This window comes from Lipotes vexillifer, unplaced genomic scaffold (assembly GCF_000442215.2).
Source record: "Lipotes vexillifer unplaced genomic scaffold, Lipotes_vexillifer_v1.1 scaffold535, whole genome shotgun sequence".
In the NCBI taxonomy this organism is placed as follows: Eukaryota; Metazoa; Chordata; class Mammalia; order Artiodactyla; family Lipotidae; genus Lipotes; species Lipotes vexillifer.
The window spans coordinates 939,144-962,870 of record NW_006792756.1 but is presented as its reverse complement, the minus strand read 5'-3'; the positions used below and the strand labels follow the sequence as shown (position 1 = coordinate 962,870).

Here is a 23,727-nt window from a genome sequence, read left to right as displayed (position 1 = left end):
TTTGCTACTCATCTGGGTGGGCCCATGGAAATCTTTCATCTTCAAAAGGCTTTCTATTACTTTCCCAAGAGTTTAAATTTTATGAATCTATTGGTCATTGATGTTACTGTATATGCCATCTAAAACGCACACAATTTTAACCTAAGTGAATAAATAGAAAAGTATTGCAGCTATCAATCATAGTTTCTGTTAGTTTGACAATGTGAGTTCCAATCCATTCACATAAGTACTTTGAAAATAATAAAGCCAGAAAGTGACCTACCTTTTGAGTGAGCAGAGCTTGCACAACTTGGTTGGCTACCTTTAAAAAATAAAGAAAAGAGTTGCCGTTTATAATAATGAGACTTTATATGCATGGACTCTGATATATCAATAAGTTTCCCACAGCTTACTCTAGCTAATTAGCTCCTTATTTTCCTCTTTCCTCTAGCTCCAGAGGACCTGATTCTTTTCATAATAAGCCTTTCCTTCTAGGTAATACTTCGCTTTTTCCAAAGGTGACCTTGTTGCTAATTAAGATAGTTAGGCTGGAAAGATCATTCATACCTTGACTCTCACATTTCCATATTTGGAAAAGTAATATCCTTTCATATGTAAAGTACTTTAAGAAGGCTAAAAAATGATAGTGTAAAACACGATCCTAATTATCTGTATACAGTTTCTACACTGCTGATTTACAATGTCCTTTGCCTCTCCTTCCTATTCTTTTGCTGTGTGACTATTTCACTGCTTAAAATTACTTGCAATAGGGGTAGGTGGAATCGTGGAGAATAGGGGCAACTCATTCTTTCCTATACGCTCTGCTTTCCTACTCCACATCTTCTTTTACGCCATCCTCTTGTCATTGTTACCTGTGATACAGTCTGATAGTTGTTTACCCTATCCCCCATTTGCCCCTTCCTCCTAAGTCACAAACACTGATTTTTTGGCTGGACACATCCAAATACATTTCCCTGCCTCCCCTGTCACTGTGTGACTAACTTCTGGCCAATGAGTTATTAGCAGTCTATTTTCTTGGACTTATAGGCAGTTTCTTATAAAAAGGGGGCTCATCCTTCTTTCTTTTCCTAGCTGGGATATGAAAGTGATGGCTGGAGCTTCAGCAGCCACCTTGACAATGGAAGTCACATATTAAGTATTTTGGGGCAGAAAAATAGGATGAGCCTGGTCCTGATGATGCATGGAGCTGCATTGTCTATCTCTGAACTGGTATATGAGACAGAAATAAAATAGGCACTGTTATGTTGAGTTTCTTCTAATATACAACCAAATATAACTGTCACTAATATATTGCTAGAACTCTAATTTTCTTCAGGTATCAGGCAGCTTGTGACAACAGGAGAAGCTGGGCCCCTCTGAGCCCAAGGAGGTGAATCTTGATTAATCTAAGCCAGTGTTGGTTATTCCAGTCCCTTTCAGCGACTGGCTTAGGAGTGGGCATGCGACACAATTCCAGTTAATGGCCATGTGAAAAACCAATAACATGTCCGTGATATTTCAAGAATCTGGCATTTTCTCCAGATAACCATTCATCATTTCTACATGTATTTACACTAAGATTTCTTTTTCACCTGCAGGTTTCAAAAACACTTCACAAAGAGTCACTAAACTTCACCACAACCTTGAAATTATGTACCCATATGGCTAATATTGATAAAATTATGGTAGATAGGTGAATTATGTGGAATTTTTTAGTCAATACATACAGAAACTATAAACATTTAGTGCGATACATACATAAACTATAAACATTTAGTGTGATAACTGAAACTGACAGCATTAAAGACCGAGTCAGATATTTAAATATCTTAAATATAAGGTATTTCTGTTCATTCATTTATTCAATATAAATTTGCAGAGTATCTATGACTGGGATGTGTTCTTTCATTTCAAAGAGAACATAACTGGTAGGAGGCTGGCAAGAACACAATTATAAGTGTGATAATCGTGTAATCATGTAATCATATCGGTAATTCTCACATTCAACCCAAGGCTGAGGACCACACTTTTACCTTCTCTTTCTCTTGATAACAAATGTATTTTTGATGATGCTAAACTGTGTGTGCTCATTTCTCTGTCTAGTATAGGGGAACAGATTATGGTAAAAATGTTTTCATGGGGCTTAATTGTTTCTTAACTCAATATTGACAAAATAGCATATCCTTAATGACAGTGAGCCACCAGTAAGCCTCACTGAAAATTAAAATACAGGCTGCAATCAACTTGTGGTTAGCAGACATTTACACCACAAGCAGTAAATGACTAGAATCAGATTACCTATAATTGGTTCATTGAACTGTATGCACAAGAAGGATTTTTTCCCCTATCAGAATCCTTTTCAAATTTATATTGTTGACATTAAGTAAAAAAGAAAGGCCTTTCATTGAAACTAACTACAGTTTTGAAGAAAAAGTATTCTTAGGTATTTTGCTTTTTAGTCCAGCCCAAGTTAAAGAAGCATATCTAAGAACTATCATAGTCCAAAATAAATCGTATTTTTCGTAACTGGTGCCATTACTTTTTCCTTTATTACTTTATTTATACATGATCACAATGGTGATAAATGTTATTTGGCCGACACAAATTGACCAATAGCATAATCTTGAAAATCTTTCAGTTTTTAAATGTTCATTTCAATTTGTAACTGTGAATTTAAAGTCAAACTATATACCATCTATTTTATTCTTGCAAATTAAAAAAAAAAACAGAAGAATTGAACTATTCATGCTGCTTAAATCAGGAACAATGTACCAAACTTAATTTATACCATAAATAATTTAATTCTTTTGGATAGCAAACTTTAGATTTGATTTACATCCTCATAAAACTGCCTAATATCAATATTTTCTTTTCTTCCTCCGAACTGGTCCCTCACTTAAACCAGTCTGTGGCACAGTGGTCGCATAAAATAGCTCTCTACATGATTTAGCAGGAGTCATAAACGAATACCTTATCTGTAAGAGCCTGTAGGAGTAAATATGCTATATCTTTGCAATCCAATATGTTTGCCCTATAGGCTTATAGACTCTATCTCTGATACAGTTCCTTTTGGCACGTACTTTGGACAATTGTTTGCTCTACCTAAAAACTGAACAAAGATATACGAATGCATTGTTTCTTTACGTACTGACATGGGGTTCTATTACCCAGAAGGGCTCACAGGCTCCTTGCAGAAAAGCAGGCATGTGATACACATGCTTTCCTTGGTACTGTTTCTAAAGATAGTTTCCTGGGTTTTGTTACTACTTTTAACAGCTCAGGTTCCCCGATGCATCAACAGAACAACTGTTTGGAGCTTGTGCCTGCAACCTCTAATAGGTTCACAAGATGATCCCTGGAATGGGCCCCTGCCCTCATCATAGCATCCTGCCCTTAGCAATCGGGTTGCGAATAATCACACCCTGGCAGGCCCAGCTAATGAGAACAAATACCTTCTAGTGTCAGCTGACAGCTTTCCTCTCCAAGGAAAGAAAAAAGACCAGCTGGGCTGGGCCATGGGGACCTGAGACACGCTGAGCAAAGGTGACAGTCGGTCCTTAAGCCCCTGGCTTGTTCGACAACCTCCCTTAGGCTCTTTGTGGAAACCTCCCTCTTTGAAGCTAGAAGAAGAGCAGGGGTGTGGGCAGCGGGGGAGCCGGGCGGGAGGAACAGGGGTGCCAAGAAGAGCGGCCAGGTACATCTCTCCTTTCCTCTCCGTAACAATTCTCTCAGACAAGCCAGCTCCTCTGACACTTGGCTCATCTGTGACCCACACACGTCTTTGTTCTTCTTGCCTGTCAGATGTAGAGGGATCTGGGTGGGGGGGAGGGCAGAGAGAGGAGAATCAGGGCTGCAGGGTTGTCTGTTACTTTATTGCCAAACAGTCCCTGAGGATGAATGAGTTTATTCCAGAGGGAGCCAATGCTCACCACATCCTGAAGACTGTCGGGGATGGGGTCCAGGGTGGGGCGCGTAAGGTACTCAGCAGACACCACGCTTAACGGTCCTGTCCTCCTGCTTGGTGGCCCTGCTCTCACCCTTTCATGTGCTACTTTATCATGCCAAGCCACTGTCAGGTCAGCAAGGTAATGTACAAACCTGGTCGCTAAAGCGCACCTTTTGGGAAACGTGCTTTGGAGAAGTTTTCTCTGCTTCTGAGCTTGGTTTACTGTAGGAAGGCAGCTGGGGGCAGGTGGGAAGAGCACTGGGGCAGAATGACAAAAAAGACCTGGGTTCAAATACTGCCTGTGTTGGTCATTCACTGATACGTATGGGGGTGGGGAAGCAACCTGATTTTTCTCATCTGTCAAGCAGGGGAACCGTCTGCCTCTAAAATTGTGAAAAAAAAGCATGAGATGATAGACATCATCAGAGAAACCACCTTGGGCAGTACCTGATCAAAAGCAGTCACCCCAAAAACGTTAAATCTGAATCCAATCATTCAAACTTCAGAAACTAAAACACATTTTCAGGTAAGCAGTTAAGGAAGGATGGTTTGAAAAGAAGGGCTTTTATTTGTAAAGGGATGAAGTGTGTGTGTGTGTGTGTGTGTGTATGTAAAATGCATGTATAAATAAAAATCACTAAGCACCTATATTATTTATTTACTCTGTAAAAAAAAAATCCTGTAAGACCCTGGGAGAGGGGGAGATTTATATATGGGATTCCAGTGAAAACTAATTTGGAAATTAATTTGCTGCGGATAATTTCCATTCGTTCATTCAGTTATTCAACAAATATGCATTAAGTGACCTAGCCTGGGCCAAGAATTGTGCTGGATCTTGGAGAGATAATGCTAACGAGAACATAGGTGCTGTCTGTGGTGATTAGAGTCTAGAGCAGGTACAAGAAGTAGATCATCTGTTGATTTTATGATCCATTCACGAAATGAACATGAAATGGACATCTGAAGCATGTGAGAGCCATAAGCAGGATCATCTTCCATCTACACTTATCAAGATATTGATTTTTTTTTTTTTTTTTTTTTTTTTCTTGCGTTATGCGGGCCTCTCCCTGTTGTGGCCTCTCCCATTTGCGGAGCACAGGCTCCGGACGCGCAGGCTCAGTGGCCATGGCTCACGGGCCCAGCCGCTCCGCGGCATGTGGGATCTCCCCGAACCGGGGCCCGACCCCGCGTCTCCTGCATCGGCAGGCGGACTCTCAAGCACTGCGCCACCAGGGAAGCCCCAAGATATTGATTTTTTTTTTTTTTTCTTGCGTTATGCGGGCCTCTCCCTGTTGTGGCCTCTCCCATTTGCGGAGCACAGGCTCCGGACGCGCAGGCTCAGTGGCCATGGCTCACGGGCCCAGCCGCTCCGCGGCATGTGGGATCTCCCCGAACCGGGGCCCGACCCCGCGTCTCCTGCATCGGCAGGCGGACTCTCAAGCACTGCGCCACCAGGGAAGCCCCAAGATATTGATTTTTTTTTTTTTTTCTTGCGTTATGCGGGCCTCTCCCTGTTGTGGCCTCTCCCATTTGCGGAGCACAGGCTCCGGACGCGCAGGCTCAGTGGCCATGGCTCACGGGCCCAGCCGCTCCGCGGCATGTGGGATCTCCCCGAACCGGGGCCCGACCCCGCGTCTCCTGCATCGGCAGGCGGACTCTCAAGCACTGCGCCACCAGGGAAGCCCCAAGATATTGATTTTAAAGATGACTTAGGTTCCCAGATGTGGGCTATACAATGACAGTATCTGATAATGATTCCACAATCCAGTCTTGCCGTATAGCATAGGAACCAGAAAGAAAAGGAACAACTGTTTTGAACCTGCTTCTGCCTTTCGTTAGCCTTGGTTTAAAAGAAATTCTGATGCTTTTTTCTTTTTTTCTGAACTACACCCAGAGCTCTGCTTTTCCCTGCCCTTGTGCTCTGAAGTGTAGAGCACGGAGAAGTCAGAGAAGAACTTAAATACTACGGCACCCTGGCTGCCTACGAACCCTGGTCCAACTCGGATGGCCTGATGGGGAGGCAGGTCCAACTTCTGTGTGCAAAAGCTTTGCCTGGGAAATTCATTCAAATTGCCAATTTCCTCACCCTACATTCTGCTTAAGAGCAGCTGAGTGAGATCAGAGGATCAAATTTTTAGCAATCGAGACATCTTTCTGATGCACAAGGGGTTCAGAAACACACTCTGAGGAACACTGGAATACGGTGTATTTTTTGCTCAGACACTGTTAAGGAATAGGAAATAACTCAATTCCCACATGGGTCCACATGGCTCTTGTATCATCACAACCAGTTTGGTGGAGCTTTCATCCTCTTACGGATGCTTTCTGAAAATGCCCTCTAAAGCACACATTCAGAGACATAAGGCTAGTGGTTCTTAATGTTGGCTGAGTATTATAAGCCCCTGGAGTGCTTTAAAAAATTTGAATACCCAGGCTCCACTCTAGAGCAGAATCAGATCAGATCAGAATCTCTGAGGGGCGGTGGCAGCCAGTGGTTCCTTTAAAGCTCCCCAGGTTAAGTGCAATGTGCCAGTAAGAGTGAGAACCACTCACGTTTCTAGATCTCAGACTTCACCTGCTCCAGCTCTTTCTCCTAAAGATGCCCTTTCAGTTCTGCCCCCTTCACCACCTGCCCGCCCGCCCACTGCTCCGCCTGTCCTTTGGTGACTGTGCTGTATATTCTCCAAGACCCAGCATAGCCTGTTTCCTCTGTGAGTTTCCCTCACCTCCTTCCTCTGGGATTAACCACGCCCCTCACTTCTCCTGCTAGGCTGGGGGTACCTTGAGATCCCAGGGCCTGGGCGAGGTTGACATCCCATAAAGGTTTGGAGGATACAGCTGAATCCATCTAAAAGCAAGGCAGCGGTTTGAGGAGATGGTATGTGTCATTATCTTCTCTACTTGAGAATAAGCTGGTCTTAAAGGAACTGGCCAAAGTGATACTGAGAATAAAGAGCGCTTCACTGCTTGCCAGCAAGCTGTCAAACGGCTGGACAAAGAAGCTAGATACAAACATGAAAACCTCCAATGCCCCCGACCTCCAAAAAAAAAAAACCAAGATTGCTCCTTGGTTTTGCTTTTGTGTTGCAAGGCAAGGAGATGAGGGGTTGGGTGGCAGTAGAAGCTGTGATGAAGTGGCAATGTGTGTGCATGCATTTGTGTGTGTGTATCCATGGATGTGTGTCTGTTCCTTCTGAATAAACACACCCTTTTATTAGAACACACAGAGGGAGTCTCTGACTCCCAAGTGCTTTCCCCAAATCCTCAATATGTTCATTTCCCAGAAAATAACAATCAGTACAAAAGGGATTGAAGAACACTTCAAATTTACATTTTATCCACCTGTGTATGTTTTATGAAACCCATTAGCAAGGAAATAACTTACATGAGGCCTTACCTTGTTAGTTTGTCTAATTAGTATGAAAAGCCTTGAAAAGAATTTCCAGTTGGCATTATTACTATATTCAACTACCCCTTTGAGAGTGTTCTCTTACAAGGCATGGAAATGGATTGTCTACCCTCATGCAATTAGTTACAAAACAACAGGCATGTGTAATCAGGAGCCGGGATTCATGAATACAGAACACTTGTGCTGCTCACAGGTGGATCTTTATCGCAGATCCCCATTTTGGCAACAGTTAAACTTCTGCACTTAAGGACGGAGGGCCCAGGACCTGCATGCAGCCCCACCTGGCGTCCCGCCCGCCACTGTCGCTGGCCTGCATCAGCAGCATCTCCTCCAGCTCTCGCCTATGAAGGGGCTCAGCCTGGCGGGCCGGGAGGACACTCCCCCGTCGCTCAGCGGGACCGCAAGGAGGATCTGCCAGGAGCCCGCCGAGCCGAACCCTAAGCCATCTGCCCCCAGGGTGGAGGATGAATCACTCTTCTGAAAGAAACCCCCTGCCGCTTTGTCATCTTTCCTATGGAATACCGTGATGTTTGGCAGGTGTATAGGAAAGCGGAGGCTTCCTTCTGGACAGCTGAGGAGGTGGACCTTTCCAAGGACATTCAGCACTGGGAAGCCCTGAAGCCTGAGGAGAGATATTTCACTTCACGTGTTCTGGCTTTCTCTGCAGCAAGTGATGGCATAGTAAATGAAAACTTGGTGGAGCGGCTTAGCCAAGAAGTTCAGATTACGGAAGCCCGTTACTTCTATGGCTTCCAAATTGCCATGGAAAACATACATTCTGAAATGTACAGTCTCCTCACTGACACTTACATTAAAGATTCCAAAGAAAGGGAATTCCTCTTCAACGCCGTTGAGACAACGCCTTGTGTAAAGAAGAAAGGCAGATTGGGCCTTGCGCCGGATCGAAGACAAAGAGGCTACTAGGAACCGAAGTGTGATCCGGATTCACTGTGGGTAACCTGGGTGTGCACGAGGGGCGGCATCATTTAATTTCTCAAATTGTATGTTCCCCAACTTCAAGTTAGTAGGAAAGACCCTTGAAGAGTCTTCTTAGCTGGGATCCAAGATATTAACTTTGTGAATTGGTTTTCAAATCATCCTTGAATGAAAGGACCCACGTAAGATCTTTCTCCTATTTAGTGGTAAAACCAGGACTGAAACTGCTTCTCCTAAAAGTTGAGTGTTTATTCTGATGTTGTTTAATTTGTGTGTAAGTAGGTACTGGTGACTTAACCATTTGTACTTTAAAGTTAGAAAGTTGTTCTACTATACGTTTTTTTTTATATCGTATCTGTAGTTCATACTTTGAAATACTTACCCAGTATCATTTTGCAGTTCATAACTGATTGAGTGGATATTGTTCAGTGCAACTGCTCCTAGGATTTGCCTAAATGTGAACATCATCTGCTGGATTCTTAAACTTCAGAAGAAAGCTGGTGTTATGTGAATAATTCATACATGTTCCACTCAAATATTAATTTCAGAAGGAAGTATAAACTTAATAGATATATTTAATAGGGCTAGTTTGAATCAATCCACCTTTATGTTCCCTTCCCCCCTCCAAAAAATATGTTACACGGAAGGTAATGCATGACACACACCGATCCTTTGGCCATGTTTGTTAACACACTGTGTTGTGTGTTGGCTGACCACTGGCCTGTTCTGCTGTCAGTTTTCTTCATTTATTGTATTAATATAAATGGTAAAATAGTCAATTTAAAAAGTTCTGTAATATGGGACCCTTTTCTACCTTTTAACTTATTGTTATAAAGTTAATGCAGATTATATGGTCCTTACACTTGTGCGACACAAAAATAAACACTTTGCCTGGCGTTGTCAGGTACAGGTGGCAGTTGGAAGCAGATTTTAGGATTCTACCTCCCATTAGCTGTGTGATGCGAGCATTCGCTTCTGCCAACTAGGATTCGGTTTTTTAATCTGTTAAAAGGAAACAGACTTTGTCTAAATCATTTCAAAGTCCTAATATTGAGTACTGCACAAGTGATCAATGATTTAAATAAAACCGTTCTCATGTCAAATAAAAGAACAACAACAAAAAAGTACAGTGGGATTCCCCCTCTGAAAATTCTGTCTTCAGTGGAAACTTTATACTAAATGATTTTGTGGGTGAAAACTTCGGTTTCACCAGACACATGCTAATGACACCTTCGGAATGCAGGCATAGAGAACATACAGAAAGCAGGCTGTGAATTTCCAGAAAGGAATGCTGGGAGCTTTTTGAGTGATGAGGAGGGATGACTTCTGGGAAAATTGGGACAACTAAGAAGTTTCTGTGGTGTGATTCACATAAATTTGATTTCTGAATGCAGATTGAGTCTCATTGGAAATTTCTGTGCAGGAGGTTAAAGGTCATATGCTGATCAATACATATGACCCAAGGGCAATATTTGCTCCTTTAAATATCCTTGGATCTATTTGGTCTTTCTTGCCCTAAACTTTGATTGGACCAAGTACCTGGGGAACAGGGGGGAGGGGGCTGAACTGGCCTCACTAGAGACTGAGTCACCACTCCTTTTATGTCAACTTACTTGAGTGATTCTTTTAACTTTGGACAGTGTAAAGATTATTCAGAGTCCTTTTAAGTCTTGACAGGGCAGAGGAGTGCAAACACCATTTTGCTTGAGTAACTAATACATATGGCTGGAGATGTGAAACAAAATATTAAATAGCTAAACAGTTTTCTGGGGACATTTTGAGAGTTCTTCAACAAATAACTGTGAAGCAAAGTGGTCTGTGTTATGAGGATAATGGCTCTTAGTTTGCAGGGCTCAACAGCATCACCCGGAGAGCTTGCTGATACACAGATCGATCGTAGCCAGGCCCACGTCCACTCCCAGAGTCTCTGATTCTCTACAGCTGGGAACGGGGCTTAAGAATTTGCATTTCTAACAAGTTCCCAGATGAGGCTGATGCTGCCAGCCCAGGGATCCCATTTCAAGAAGCACTGGTGTAGGAAAATATCCAGCACAGGTGGAACTCTGAAGGAAACAGCGTTTCTAGTTTCAAGCGAGGAGAGGAGTACATGGCGGAGGTGACGATGCCGTAACTGGGATTTGAACCTGTGTTCTTTGTCATTTAACCCATCACCTTCAGGGACAATCAAGGGGGGGGACTGGGGGAGGGAAGGGGGAAGGAAGTTCAAGAGCGTTTGTCGGAAAACGTTTTCCCAATTGTTAGTGAAGAGGCAAAGACTGAAGATACATTGCTAGTTTCCACTGGTAAGGTAGTAGCACTTGACTGAATGTAATTTTTCTTATTTTCTTAAAATCTCCGTCAGCTATATCGTAACAGCTCTTAAACATAATCTCTTAGAAGAATATGTTCAAGTCTTAGGGTATCGGGCAGATGACTAGAGAAGTCATCCCATCAAATGAGTAACTCCAATCACCAACCAAGTTCCAGATAAGAGCTTGTCAGGGAGGCCAACGGCCAGTCCGGGCTGGATGACATAAGAAAGATGGGTGGTACGATCCCTGGCGCCGTGTGAGGGGATGGCTGAGGGGAAAACCAGGGCCCTGCATACACTTCAGCCTTCCCTCCCCTCTCAGGAACTCTGAGCCACCCACCATCTGTGCCGTCATCTCTTCATCGTCGGCGAATCACATTTCTCCAGTTTACTCAGGCGTGTGGCCCTGTCTCCTTCCATTCTGCTCAAATTTTCCTCCTTACTTCCCTTTCTCTTCTTGCCTTGTTCTCAATCCACTGATTTTTCCCCTCTGGCTGCCAACTGTGAACATCGTCCCCACCCACTCTATCAAGGATTTGCTTTTTCAGAAATGGCATACAATTGGAGGCGATGCAGCATGCCCTGAGGTGGCTTTTCTCATTCACGGGCTGGGATCACACTTACTGGACAGGACGAATTTATCATACAGTGAAGCATCTCCCAACCTATGCACCAAGCATATTACCTTCCTTCTCCACATTCACCATGTTTACAGCCTTCCTTTGAAGGCAAAAATGCTAATGTTCTCTGGAGACCGGTAATAGACACATATTAAGATCTGACATAGGGAATCCTAAACAGTCCAGCCTCTTATCCAGAAGCACCCCGCTCCCCTTACCTCATCAAGACACCTCTCATACTGTTCCCTTTGATTTTCATTTTCCAAAGCCAACGCTGAATTCTCCGCCTGCAGTAGAGATACAAAAATAATACAGATAAATCAATGAAATGCTGTGTTATGTGACAACATCTTCAATACAGTTACTAAATATATCTCCTCAGGATCCGAAACACTCTTGTAGGAGGATCTTTGACGAGTTTGCTCTAAGTACTATTATAAATCTCTCAGGGATGACTCCTGTCTTATTGTTCACAAAAAGGCATTAGCATTTAAAGAAATGCAAAACTTGATATTTTGAACAGGCAGAAAATCAAATCATGGCCTGATGCGAGAGTGTTCTGTAAAAAAGATTATAATGTTTACTTCATTCTATGAAAATGTAAATGGAAGAAATGCCTTAATCCACTTCATTAAGACCTGTCACGGTTTCACAACCTGGTATTTGTTTAGGTCACAGAAGAGAACCTCAGGTAAATTCGTGAAAGCGTAATTCCAAAAGCAAACTCAACATGTTGTGTTCTTGGTTAATCAATGACTTTTGAACATGAGACTATAATGAGAAATTTAAGAACTGAACATACTTAAGAGTCCCTCGCCCCTCCCCCTGCCTTTTTAAAAGTACTGCTTTCCTGCTCCTAAGAGCCTTGTAGGTACCTTAATGTTAAATAAGTTACTGTAGGATCCTAGGTTGAATATGGTTACTAGGTTACCAGCAGAATAATAAGGGAACAAAAGTATACAGTATAAGCACATTAGGTTTTAGAAGAAGCATGGAATGGTGGCATGAAAAGTGCCCTCTGTGTCTGGTGACCTGGGTTCACTTTGGCCACTGCTGGCCCCAACCTGAATCCTGAACTGTATAAGTTAACCCATCCCATGGCTGCCACAGTGATCACCATCCCAATCTCCCAAAGAAACCTGGCTCTACCCACCCCTCATGACAGCCCTCCTTGACATTTAGAAGTGGGCGTACAGACCTTTAGATCATTTTTTTTCAAAACTATGGTATGATTTTTAGGAGGTACACAGATTCACATTTTCCCGTTATAGTTTATTTCAACTTTTTTTTTGGAAATAATTTCAAACTTACAGACGATTTGCAAAAATGGTACAATGAACTGCCGCGTACCCTTTTCTTAGATTCACCAATTGTTAACATTTTGCCACATTTCCTGTATCACTTTCTTTTTCAATTTTTTTCCTGCAACTTGAGAGTAAGCTCTTTATCCCTAACTACTTCTGTGTGTATTTCCCAATAACGAAGACAACCACAGTAGTTTTCAAAGTCAGGAAATACAGTGTTTATTAATACAGCACCACAATCTGACCTATAGTCCTCATTCCAAATTCATCCATTGTCCCAATAATGTCGTTATGGCAAAAGTTTTTTCCAACCTAGAATGCTCTCCAGGATCAGGACCCGATCTTGGATGAATGACAAATCATCTATTTGTCATTCATCCAAGATCGTGTAATCTGGAAGAGTTGTCGTCTATGCTGTTTGTCCCTCCCTCCCTCCCTCCTTTCCTTTTTTTATTGCAAGAGTAGAGGGCAATTATTTTGCGGAATGTCCCTTAATTTGGGTTTCCTTCAAGTTTCCTCCTGCACACCTGGCAGTAATGGCACAGAAATGATACTGGGTCCTTCTCAGTGCATCATATCAGAATCGTGTCATGTCCATTTGTCCCATAATTGGACATGTTAACTTTGATCACTTGGTTAAGGTGGAGTCTTCCAAATCTCTCCACTGTAAATTTACTATCTTTCCTTTTAGAATTAATAAGTAAATTGGGGGCACGTACTTTGAGACTATGAAAATCTCCTATTCTGCATCAAACTTTTATCTACCTATTTTAGCAACCACCCATGAATCTTGCCTGGATCAACAATTACTTCGGTTGAAAATGATGATTTTTACCATTCTTCTGCCTACATTTACGAGTTTGCATGATGTCATAAGGAAGTGTTTTTCCTATTTATTTATCAGTATGAATACATGGATTCTTTTTATTATTCATAGGGCTATGTCTGTACTCTCAGTATTTATTCTGATGCTCAATTTTCTCAGCTTTGGGAAGGTGAATCTCTTTAAGCTGTGCCCTTTGACATATTTCCTTCATTTTAAAAACATGTTCTGGGCTTCCCTGGTGGCGCAGTGCTTGAGAGTCCGCCTGCCGATGCAGGAGACGCGGGTTCGTGCCCCGTTTCGGGAGGATCCCACATGCCGCGGAGCGGCTGGGCCCGTGAGCCGTGGCCGCTGAGCCTGCGCGTCCGGAGCCTGTGCTCCGCAAATGGGAGAGGCCACAACAGTGAGAGGCCCACATAACGCAAGAAAAAAAAAAAAAAAAAAACATGTTCTTTCTTTTTGGGCCCAGGGAAATGTTCTGTGCCCATTTTGCTTGTCTGGTGCCCCATCCCTGAAAGCAGCCATTTTTCCAAGGAATCCTGCTTCTTTTTAGTTGGGCAATGATATTTGGAAACTAAGACCTGGATATTAATGTGTGCAAATTACTATTGAGGGATCACTGCTCCTAGTCTCTTTCAGTGGAAGGAAGGGTTTCTCCCTTCTCTTCCTCTCTTCCCTTCCCTCTCTCCTTGCACATGCGCACGCACGTGCAGACACACACACACAACCCCCCACAGACTTCCTCCTTGCCCTCCCTTTTCATATTTGTATCTTCCTTCTTCTAGAGTGAGAGCATGGGCTGCTGACATCATTATATTTTCTCATTTCTTCAAACCTAAAGTGCGTACGAAATGGTCACACCACAAAAAAATAGTACTAAGAAGAATTCACATTTGCTTTTTCTTTAGAATGCAGGTATATAGTAAAAATACTGCGTTCAAAAGATACCAGACTGGCTCTTTCTCACCCCTCACATCTTAGTGTGGCTACACTATTTATTTGAAACTGAAGCTGGAAGGGTTACATTTATGAATATTCTTTATGAGACTCAGAGAAATTCTGAGGAAGTTAACATCTGCTTCTTTCTCAATTTAATTTTATTTAGATTTAAATATGTTTTAAGAAGCAGATTCACAGATACAGAGAACTCTAGTGGTTACCACTGGGGAGAGGGAAGGGGGAGGGACAATATAGGGGAAGGGGAGTAAGAGGTACAAATTACTACGTATAAAATAAGCTACAAGGACACACTGTACCACACAGGGAATATAGCCAACATTTTATAGTAACTATACATGGAGTATAACCTTTAAAAACTATGAATCACTATATTGTATACCTGTAACGTATAAGGCTGTACATCACCTATACTTCAATTAAAAATGTTTAAATTGTTTCAAAAAAGAAAATTTATTTTGAAATTCAGTTCAGGTCATTTGTTTCTGATAGTATTCACATTTAGTTTCTCCTCTTCTCATTGGTTTCATTTTATATTTTGAATATGGAAAACATGAACATGATTCCAAAAGTCAAAACTATACTAAAAGGAGCGAGGTGTCACTTCCTCTCCTAACCCTCCGACATCACCCCTTCCACCTCTCAGATTCTCTCCTAGGGCCCATCACTCCCTTTGTTCTTACCATCGTTACCATCCTGTGCCCTGCCCCCCTCCTGTTATATATGCAACAATCAACTGTTCCCCCGCCTTTTTTCCTACCAGTTCTCTACCTGCATTCTTTCTGTTTTATCAGTTTATCACTTTCACGTACTATTCTTCCACCCTTGCCCTATACACCCCTGTTTTAGCCTCTTTGCTGGATGATGACTGGGGAGGCTGGTCTTATACTTCTCTTTTATTTCCACAGCATCTTGAAATTTTCCCTCTTCTTTTTCCCTTCACAGTCGCATCTTCAGATGGTACCTTTTCTCTCAGCCTCGTTTTCCCCAGAATCATGGCCTCGCTGAGATGGTCACCTTAGGTCCTGTACACTTTCAAGCCCTGCCCTACAGCCAGTACTGAGGTTTGAGCTCGTGGTGTCAGACCTTCTCATTCTGGGAGTGCTTTCCTTGTACCCTCTGCTACCACCGTGCCCTGGCACACACAGCCTCGCTGTGGATAGTGCTGTAGGTACAGTATTTGGTGTTTATTTTTCTGCGGACAGCAACTGAAGTTCTAGTGTTCTGTTTTCTGGTAACACAGAAGGTGTGGGTTCCGTGTGGTTTTATTTGTGCTTCGATGATTTGAATTTTTTTTGTTTTGTTTTTTGTTTTGGCAGATGTATGAAAAGTTTCAGACTTAGGCCCGTTTGTTACTTACCAATGAAACTGACGTGGTGTCACTGAACCAGGATGGGGCACAAAAGCTGAAGTAAACAGTCTGTTTGGACGCCACTGTCAGATCATCCCGACCTGGTCATCTTTCAAATCCAAGGATTTAAATCCCTGTTTCTTCTTCAACTTTCCATTCTAATACTTGGCTTCGACATTTCTCCTCTGGGCTCGAATCCCTGTTTTAGCAAAACCCTCTCCCAACACTCCTGTCCCTCAGGGGGGATCCTACACTGTTCTTTCCATTTTCATCATGGACAGACATCTGCCACATAGCCCAATCCTTCTACCCTCATGCTGATCATCTGTTCAGATTTTGAAGTATTGGTTATCCTCAGACAGGTCCATCATTTCATTCCCCACCCAAACTAAACGGAAAGCTTTTCCTGACCTGCTGTTGGTTCCGCCAGGGCTTGCTCTGGCCTGTCACACTGAACCCCCTTCAGACCTGCAGCCGGTGTAACCCCTCAGCTCCCCGCCCAGCCCAGGTGGGAGGGCCGGTTCTACCCCCTGCAGTTTACCTGGCAATAGCAGTCTGTGTAACCTTCAACAAGTCATGGAACCTTTCTGGGATTACAGTTCTTTAGTAGTTAATAAGTGAAGGGAACATACTAGCCAATCTACAAAGCGACTTCCGGTTCAAATATCTGGATACCATGAATAATGGAGAAACTGCTAGAATTTCAGTTTTATAAAGTCACTGCTTTCTTTGGAGAAATTTAGCTTCCCTGGGGTCTGCTGGTTTTAATAAGGCAACAGCACAGAGGATGATGGGGAGAGATAAAGGAGAGAACAGCAATGCCAGCTTACACTGCTTTCACTTGAAAAATCTTGGGAAATAATACGTAAGGAAATAAAGTTGAAAATGGGAATGTATATGGGATGTCTGTATCTCGCTTTTACCCACAATATCACGTTGCAGTAACACTCCGATCGATCCATTCAGATAATTATCATCATTACACCATTTGCATTACTTGCCTTACGTTTACTGCTCTGACAATCTATTACAGGCAAGCAAATTAAATACCTTAAGGGTGCTGGGAAAGACATGGCAGTCACATTTACGGTTAACGCGTTCAGTTACAGAGACCAATTTAATTGATGTAATCCTGCATATCCCAGGGGACGACGGAGATATTAACAATTACGCTGGTGAAGTTAAAATAGTCTTGAACTCATGATTTTCTTTAATCCATTTGCATTTCTTATAAATTCAGGATTAACCTGCTACCAACATGAGACAACAGGGGAAGAAAACAGAAAAAGAAAAAAAGGAAACTTAATTAAATGTGATTTAAAGAGACAGTGACTATTTGTATGGCAGGGATGAGAGAGGGGGGGGCAGAGGGGGAAAGAGAAAATGTCAGTGTCACCACTGAGACTTACAGAATGAAAACATGGGTTGTGTCACTTTAAATCAGTGTGTTATTAAAGCAGTGTACTCAGAGGATGTCATTAGAGTGTTCAATTAAATATAACAGCAGGTCTTAGGGCTCAGCTTGGTCTCGCACAACAATCAAAAGCTTGTGCCAGACTTAGTCTCTGATTTAGAGGATTTCCTGCTCTGTGTGGTTTCCTCAGGGCTCCAAATTGCAGGGATCTAAATACGTTTCTGATTTCATCCCTAAAGTCCTTAAATATCTTTATAAAATTGAAGAGCTTCATAGAGTACATCTGTATTGTTTTGGTTTACTGTGGAAAATGGGTCTGAATTAATATATGTGAATTTCTTTTAAATTGAAGTATAGTTGATTTACAATGTTGTTGAATTAATGTATGTTTAATATTAATATATGTTTTAAAGAAACTACGTTCCTTAGGGGGTCTGCTTTGTGAATAGACATGCTGGCCGGAGCTTACAAATGATTAAAGGGACCAATGCTTCTAAAGTGCTGCTCTACATTAATCCTCTATGTGCTCATTATGTATAAATATTTCTATACTATAAATGTGTTTAATACATCTGCTACAGTTGAATGATTGTGTCCTCCCCAAATTCATATGTTGAAATCCTAATGCCCAATGTGATGGTATTAAAGGTTGGAGCCTTTTGAAGGTGAGCAGGTCATGAGGGTGGAGCCCTCATGAAGGGGATTAGAGTCCTCATAAAGGAGGCTCTGAAGGTTGCCAGCCCCCCTTCCTTCAGGGAGGACACAGCAAGAAGGCACCGGCTATAGCTATGGCTATGAACCAAGAAGAGGACCCTGACCAGACGTGACCATGCTGGGGCCTTGATCTTGGACTTCCCAGCTTCCAGAACTGAGAGAAGTAAATTTCTGTTATTTATAAACTACTCGGTCTTTGGTATTTTGTTATAGCAGCCTGAACAGACTAAGACAGTATCCTTTTCCACAGACCAAAGGTAGAATAGTTCTACACAAAAAACTTTCCTCTACATAAAATCACAACTCCACTGTAGGATTTTCACCTGTTATATTCTGTCCCCACTCATCTATGCAAACATATATTTGCTGCTACATAGCATATGCCATCTCTCAGGTCAGGTCTAGCCCCTGTTCATCTCAAGAAGTTCAAGGTCTCATTCCCCAGGCTACGCCTTTGCTTCCGCTGTTTCAGACGGAATATGCTTCACTTTCCCATTGGCTTTTCTAAATTCTACTTATTTTTTTGTGGCCTGGTGAAGATGTGAACCTAAAAACTTATATGGGGGCATATATTTAAATTAAAAAAGTAATTTCAGATGGACAAAAAAGTTTCAAAAACATTACAAAGAGTTCTTCTTTAACTTTCACTCAGATTCCCCAAAGGTTAGCTTTTACCACGCTTGCTTTATCATGTGTTTTATGGAAGAAACAAGAAGGTGGAAAGAGAAGGATGTCTTCTGAAGGGAAGAAAGAGAGAAACAGAAGAAAAACTCCAATTCACAGTAGTGTAAAGGGCTGCATCCCTGTGGTTTCCCTTCTGTAACAGCTGGTCTTTTTCGGAATGACATCTTCCCAGCTTGCTGAAAACCCTCAACTCAGCAAAGGCAAACAGGTCAGAATCAAGTCAGGAAAAAGGTATTTCTCAAAAATCATGGTTGGGCCCCAAAGGCAGGAAAGCACACCTTTTTAGGATCGCCCCTCTGAATCAGAGTCCTGTGACACTCCAGTTAAATACCTGCGTATTTATACCCGAGTTGCCCATTACAGTACCATCCTAACAACTTCACTCTGTGCACCAAGAAAGTTCAGATTCGGCCTTCGAAGCGAAACAGAGATGCCCCAAATAGCCTTAATTACACAGCAGTCTGTTCTATTTTGAAAGCCATCTAAGGAGAAAGCATCATGGGAGTGGCTGGGCGTGCCATAAAGCATGCCATCCAAGCGTGCACATTTTCATCTCGTAAAGTGATACAAAGCCTGAATCCACCAAGAACTGGACCTGGACATTGAATCTCCTTCCGTATATCTTCATCCATTAAAACTTATGGCGTTTCTGGATCATTCATCTTATCATGTCTGGTCACTGTGGTGGCCAGGTTGGAGGCACAGCTGGCAAAAGGGTGTTTCCCACTGACTGTATTTAAGAGGTACATCTCCACACCTGGGCAACATGTAGGGCTGCTGTGCACTTGGAGACAAATTTTGTCATTCTAGAAAATTTCCGGAAATAGTTATAAGCTCTGCCCATCCACCACAGGAATAGGACATGCATTCTGGAATGCATTCATGGAAGGCTTAGAAGGAATCTCTGTGCCCATACATGCACAGGCATACTGCCAAAATGTCATTACTCTTGCACTAAAGTAAGCTGCGGATGCCCAGTAAGTCTGGGCCAAGCACAAAGCACTGGGGAGCTAAATTCAAATAAAATAGCATTCACGTCTCAAGGAATTCAGGATCCCAAGCAATGAGAACATGTTATGCAGGACCTGTCTGTAGGTTCATTTTCTTTTTTTTTTTTTTTTGATTTTTAATTATTATTTTTTAACATCTTTATTGGAGTATAATTGCTTAACAACGGTGTGTTAGTTTCTGCTGTATAACAAAGTGAATCGGCTATACAGGTACATACATCCCCATATCTCCTCCCTCTTGCGTCTCCCTCCCACCCTCCCTATCCCACCCCTTTAGTGGTCACAAAGCACTGAGCTGATCTCCCTGTGCTATGCAGCAGCTTCCCACTAGCTATCCAGTTTACATTTGGTAGTGTATATATGTCCATGCCACTCTCTCACTTCGTCCCAGCTTACCCTTCCCCCTCCCCATGTCAAGTCCATTCTCTACATCTGCGTCTTTATTGCTGTCCTGCCCCTAGGCTCTTCAGAACCACCTTTTTCTGTTGTTGTTGTTTAATTCCATATATATGTGTTAGCACATGGTATTTGTTCTTCTCTTTCTGACTTACTTCACTCTGTGTGACAGACTCTAGGTCCATCCACCTCACTACAAATAACTCAATTTCATTTCTTTTTATGGCTGAGTAATATTCCATTGTATATATGTACCACGTCCTCTTTACCCATTCATCTGTTGATGGAAACTTAGGTTGCTTCCATGTCCTGGCTACTGTAAATAGAGGTGCAATGAACATTGTGGTACATGTCTCTTTTTGAATTATGGTTTTCTCAGGGTATATGCCCAGTAGTGGGATTGCTGGGTCATATGGTAGTTCTATTTTTACTTTTTTAAGGAAACTACATACTGTTCTCCATAGTGGCTGTATCAATTTACATTCCCACCAACAGTGTAGGAGGGTTCCCTTCTCTCCACACCCTCTCCAGCAATTGTTACCTGTAGATTTTTTGATGATGGCCATTCTGACCGGTGTGAGGTGATACCTCATTGTAATTTTGATCTGCATTTCTCTAATAATTAGTGATGTTGAGCATCTTTCTGTGTGACTACTGGCCATCTGTATTTCTTCTTTGGAGAAGTGTCTATTTAGGTCTTTCTGTCTAAGGTCTGTTTTGACAATTTGATTTTAGAAACCCAATATCAATGCATCATAAAGCTGTTAGTACCTGTACCTCCTCCCCCATTAATGAGGTTACTTCCTTTGTCTCTGAACTTGCTAATAAGCAGGATTAACTTGACCCCTCCTCCCCTGAAACTCTATCTCTCCTCTCCACTAGCTAGAAGAGGAAAATTGATCTTTTCAGCCTGGAACAGATTGTACTTGGGACTCAGACTTGTGTTGATTCAGGGAAGTGACGTTCTGTTATGTCTGACAAGTGTGTGTTTTTAAAGACTGGTACAAATATTTTATTATTCCAAACATTTAATACTATTGTCAAATTATTCCTACTAAAACTGAAAAACCCAGCAATTTCAAAAATTACATATTTGCACTCAAGATGCAACAAGTAATTTCTAATCATGACAGAGCCTAAAATGCAGGTACCCTAAAGGTCTTAGCAAAACCAACTTTTGAACATATTTTGCCCCCCAGATGTGTGTTCAGAAATACCATATCTCTTTGACTTTCAAGCAACAGGGGACTAGAGTGAATTCTGTGGTTTTATAAGTGTCACAGAGAAATTTCACAGAACTGAGAAATGTGAACAGATCTGATCACTTTGTTGCACAGAGGATATTTGTGACATTAACCATCAGTCATTTTAGAAGTTCAATTATTCAAAACTTGATTGATTTGCATAACGTAATATCAATTAAGATATTGACCTTATTACCTAATTTAATTGAAGACCCCTAGACTGTATGGGGTAGATGGTGTTAGCTCCATTTCACAGATTGAAAAATAAACTTAAAGAAATTGCCCATATACATCCTTTATGCTACAGGGATAATATCGTTATATACAGTCCTTATTCCTTAAGTATTTTGGAAGAGAGCATATAAACAAAGAAAGCCCAAGAAATAGAGCGTGAGCGTTTGCCCCACTCGGCCAAAAAGCAAGCAATCTGGGTTGTTTGACTGGGAATTCCTTCAGGAATAGGAATCTTTGACCTCTGAACTATACAGGAACTGAAAGACAAAACAGGGGAAGTAAACAAGCACAGACATTTGCACTCCGAGAATCGTTTTACCCCCAAAATGAAGTTACTTAAAAATGTAAGTTAAGGGCTTCCCTGGTGGCGCAGTGGTTGGGAGTCCGCCTGCCGAGGCAGGGGACGCGGGTTTGTGCCCCGGTCCGGGAGGATCCCGCGTGCTGAGGAGCGGCTGGGCCCGTGAGCCGTGGCCGCTGAGCCTGCGCGTCCGGAGCCTGTGCTCCGCGGCGGGAGAGGCCGCGGCGGTGAGAGGCCCGCGCATCGCAAAAAATAAAAAAAGTAAGTTAAAAGTACAAAGATATACCATTATACATGCACCAAATTGGCACAAACAGAAAAAAGGTAAAAGGCAAGTGCTGGTGAATACGTGGAGAAATAGGAACTCTCATATCACACCGGGAGGAGGTATAAATAAATGTATTCACGTAGAACACTTTGGCTTAACCTACCGAAGGAAAAGATGCTTATACCTCTCAGCCCAGCAAAGCCGTCTCTAGGTACATCCGCTACAGATGTCTGTGAACAACTGTAACAGGATGCCATACACATATGTTCACAGCATCTTTGCTCTCACGAGCTCCCAGACGGAAATAATCCAAATGAAGACTAACAGTACAACTCGCAATTTGTGGTAAATTTATATAATGAAATAATATACAGAAATGGAAGACAGTGGAAGAGAGCACGATAAATGGATAACACATATGAATATTGCAACAGTAGCACTGAGTAAAAGAAGCAGGATGTACAAACATATTTATACAAATACATGTACATGGGCATACACATACATACACATTATCTCCCCAAATGATTCCAAGTACAAATGTTAAAACTGGAAAAATTATATTGTTTGGGAATACAAAAATAGGAAGTAAAACTATTTTTTTCAGAAAGCAAGAAAAGGATTATTCCACAAGTCAGATGAATAATTGCCTCCGGTGGGGAGAAAGGAACCTGTGATGAGAGAGGAACCTGTGGGGGGGGGGCCTCTGGGCTCCTGGCGATATTTCATTGGCTGACCTAGTAGCAGCTCTTTAATTGTTTGCATTATAATTTTTCACTGTAAATATACATTTTATGCACTTGTCTGTAAACACATTCCACCCACACGCACAAACACACACGCAAATAAACAACAGAGCACAAGGCGGGGCTTGAGGGCAAGGGAGTTCTGGAAGGGTCTAGGTGTACTCGGGCAGCCAGTTCTGCTCTTGCAGGGTCAGAGGGTGCAGAGCGGGGACACAGGGCATGGAAAAGGACAAAGAGGTGGAAGGAGCCAGACGCTGTGGTGAAGGGACACGACCAAATGTGTATTTTAAGTAACTAACCCCCGGCACCAGCGACGAAAAGGGATTACAGTGGCAGGTGGGGAGATCAGAAAACATGTGACTGTAGCATCCTGTCAAGGACCACCTGCCCCTGAAATACAATGGTGGCATCGGGTAGGAGGGGGAAGACACACGCTGGAGAAAGAATTCAGAACAGATTCTTCAGCTCCTCACTAGCACCTGGGTGAGAAGGACAGCTGAGAACCAAAGACAAAACAAAGGTTGATATTCTAGGTCTCTGAGACAGTGGTAAGGTCTTTGACAGAAAAGCAGAGCGAAGTGAGGTAAACAGTGTTACGTGCGATTTTTAGAAAAAAATCTACTGCTCGGCCATGGAACAATTTTTTTCCCCTTCCTACAGAGAAGACAAAATGACAGCAGGTGTATAACTCTTGCATTTAAGCAACGTATGCCAGCAGTCCACACTGACCCCTCTCCCCTTTGCATTGTTTGCATGTTTCCAGGACATCCTTTTCAGTGATGCTGATGGCTCGCTCTGATGCTCCCCTTCTCTTTAGGGAAGAATAATGTCCCTTTGCTTAAGAGTTCACAAGGAATGACACAGCAATCCCACTACTGGGCATATACCCAGAGAAAACCATAATGCAAAAAGACACATGCACCCCAGTGTTCATTGCAGCACTGTTTACAATAGCCAGGACATGAAGCAACCTAAATGCCCATCGACAGACGAATGGACAAAGAAGATGTGGTACATATATACAATGGAATATTACTCAGCCATAAAAGGGAACTAAACTGCATCATTGGTAGAGACGTGGAT

The 23,727-nt window shown here is 42.4% G+C and overlaps 1 protein-coding gene and 1 pseudogene across 1 annotated transcript in view; one reads left to right on the top strand and one right to left on the bottom strand.

Moving 5' to 3' along the window:
- The window catches only part of NCKAP5 (NCK associated protein 5), an 876,414-nt gene that overhangs the window by 146,117 nt on the left and 706,570 nt on the right, over positions 1 to 23,727 (bottom strand). The window contains exons 7-8 of the mRNA XM_007465897.1: positions 11,420 to 11,488; positions 263 to 301 (exon numbers count right to left, since the gene is read on the bottom strand). Coding sequence (XP_007465959.1) covers positions 263 to 301; positions 11,420 to 11,488 — 108 coding nt within the window. The remainder of the gene's footprint in view (positions 1 to 262; positions 302 to 11,419; positions 11,489 to 23,727) is intronic.
- On the top strand, positions 3,873 to 8,292 carry LOC103069774 (ribonucleoside-diphosphate reductase subunit M2-like; annotated as a pseudogene).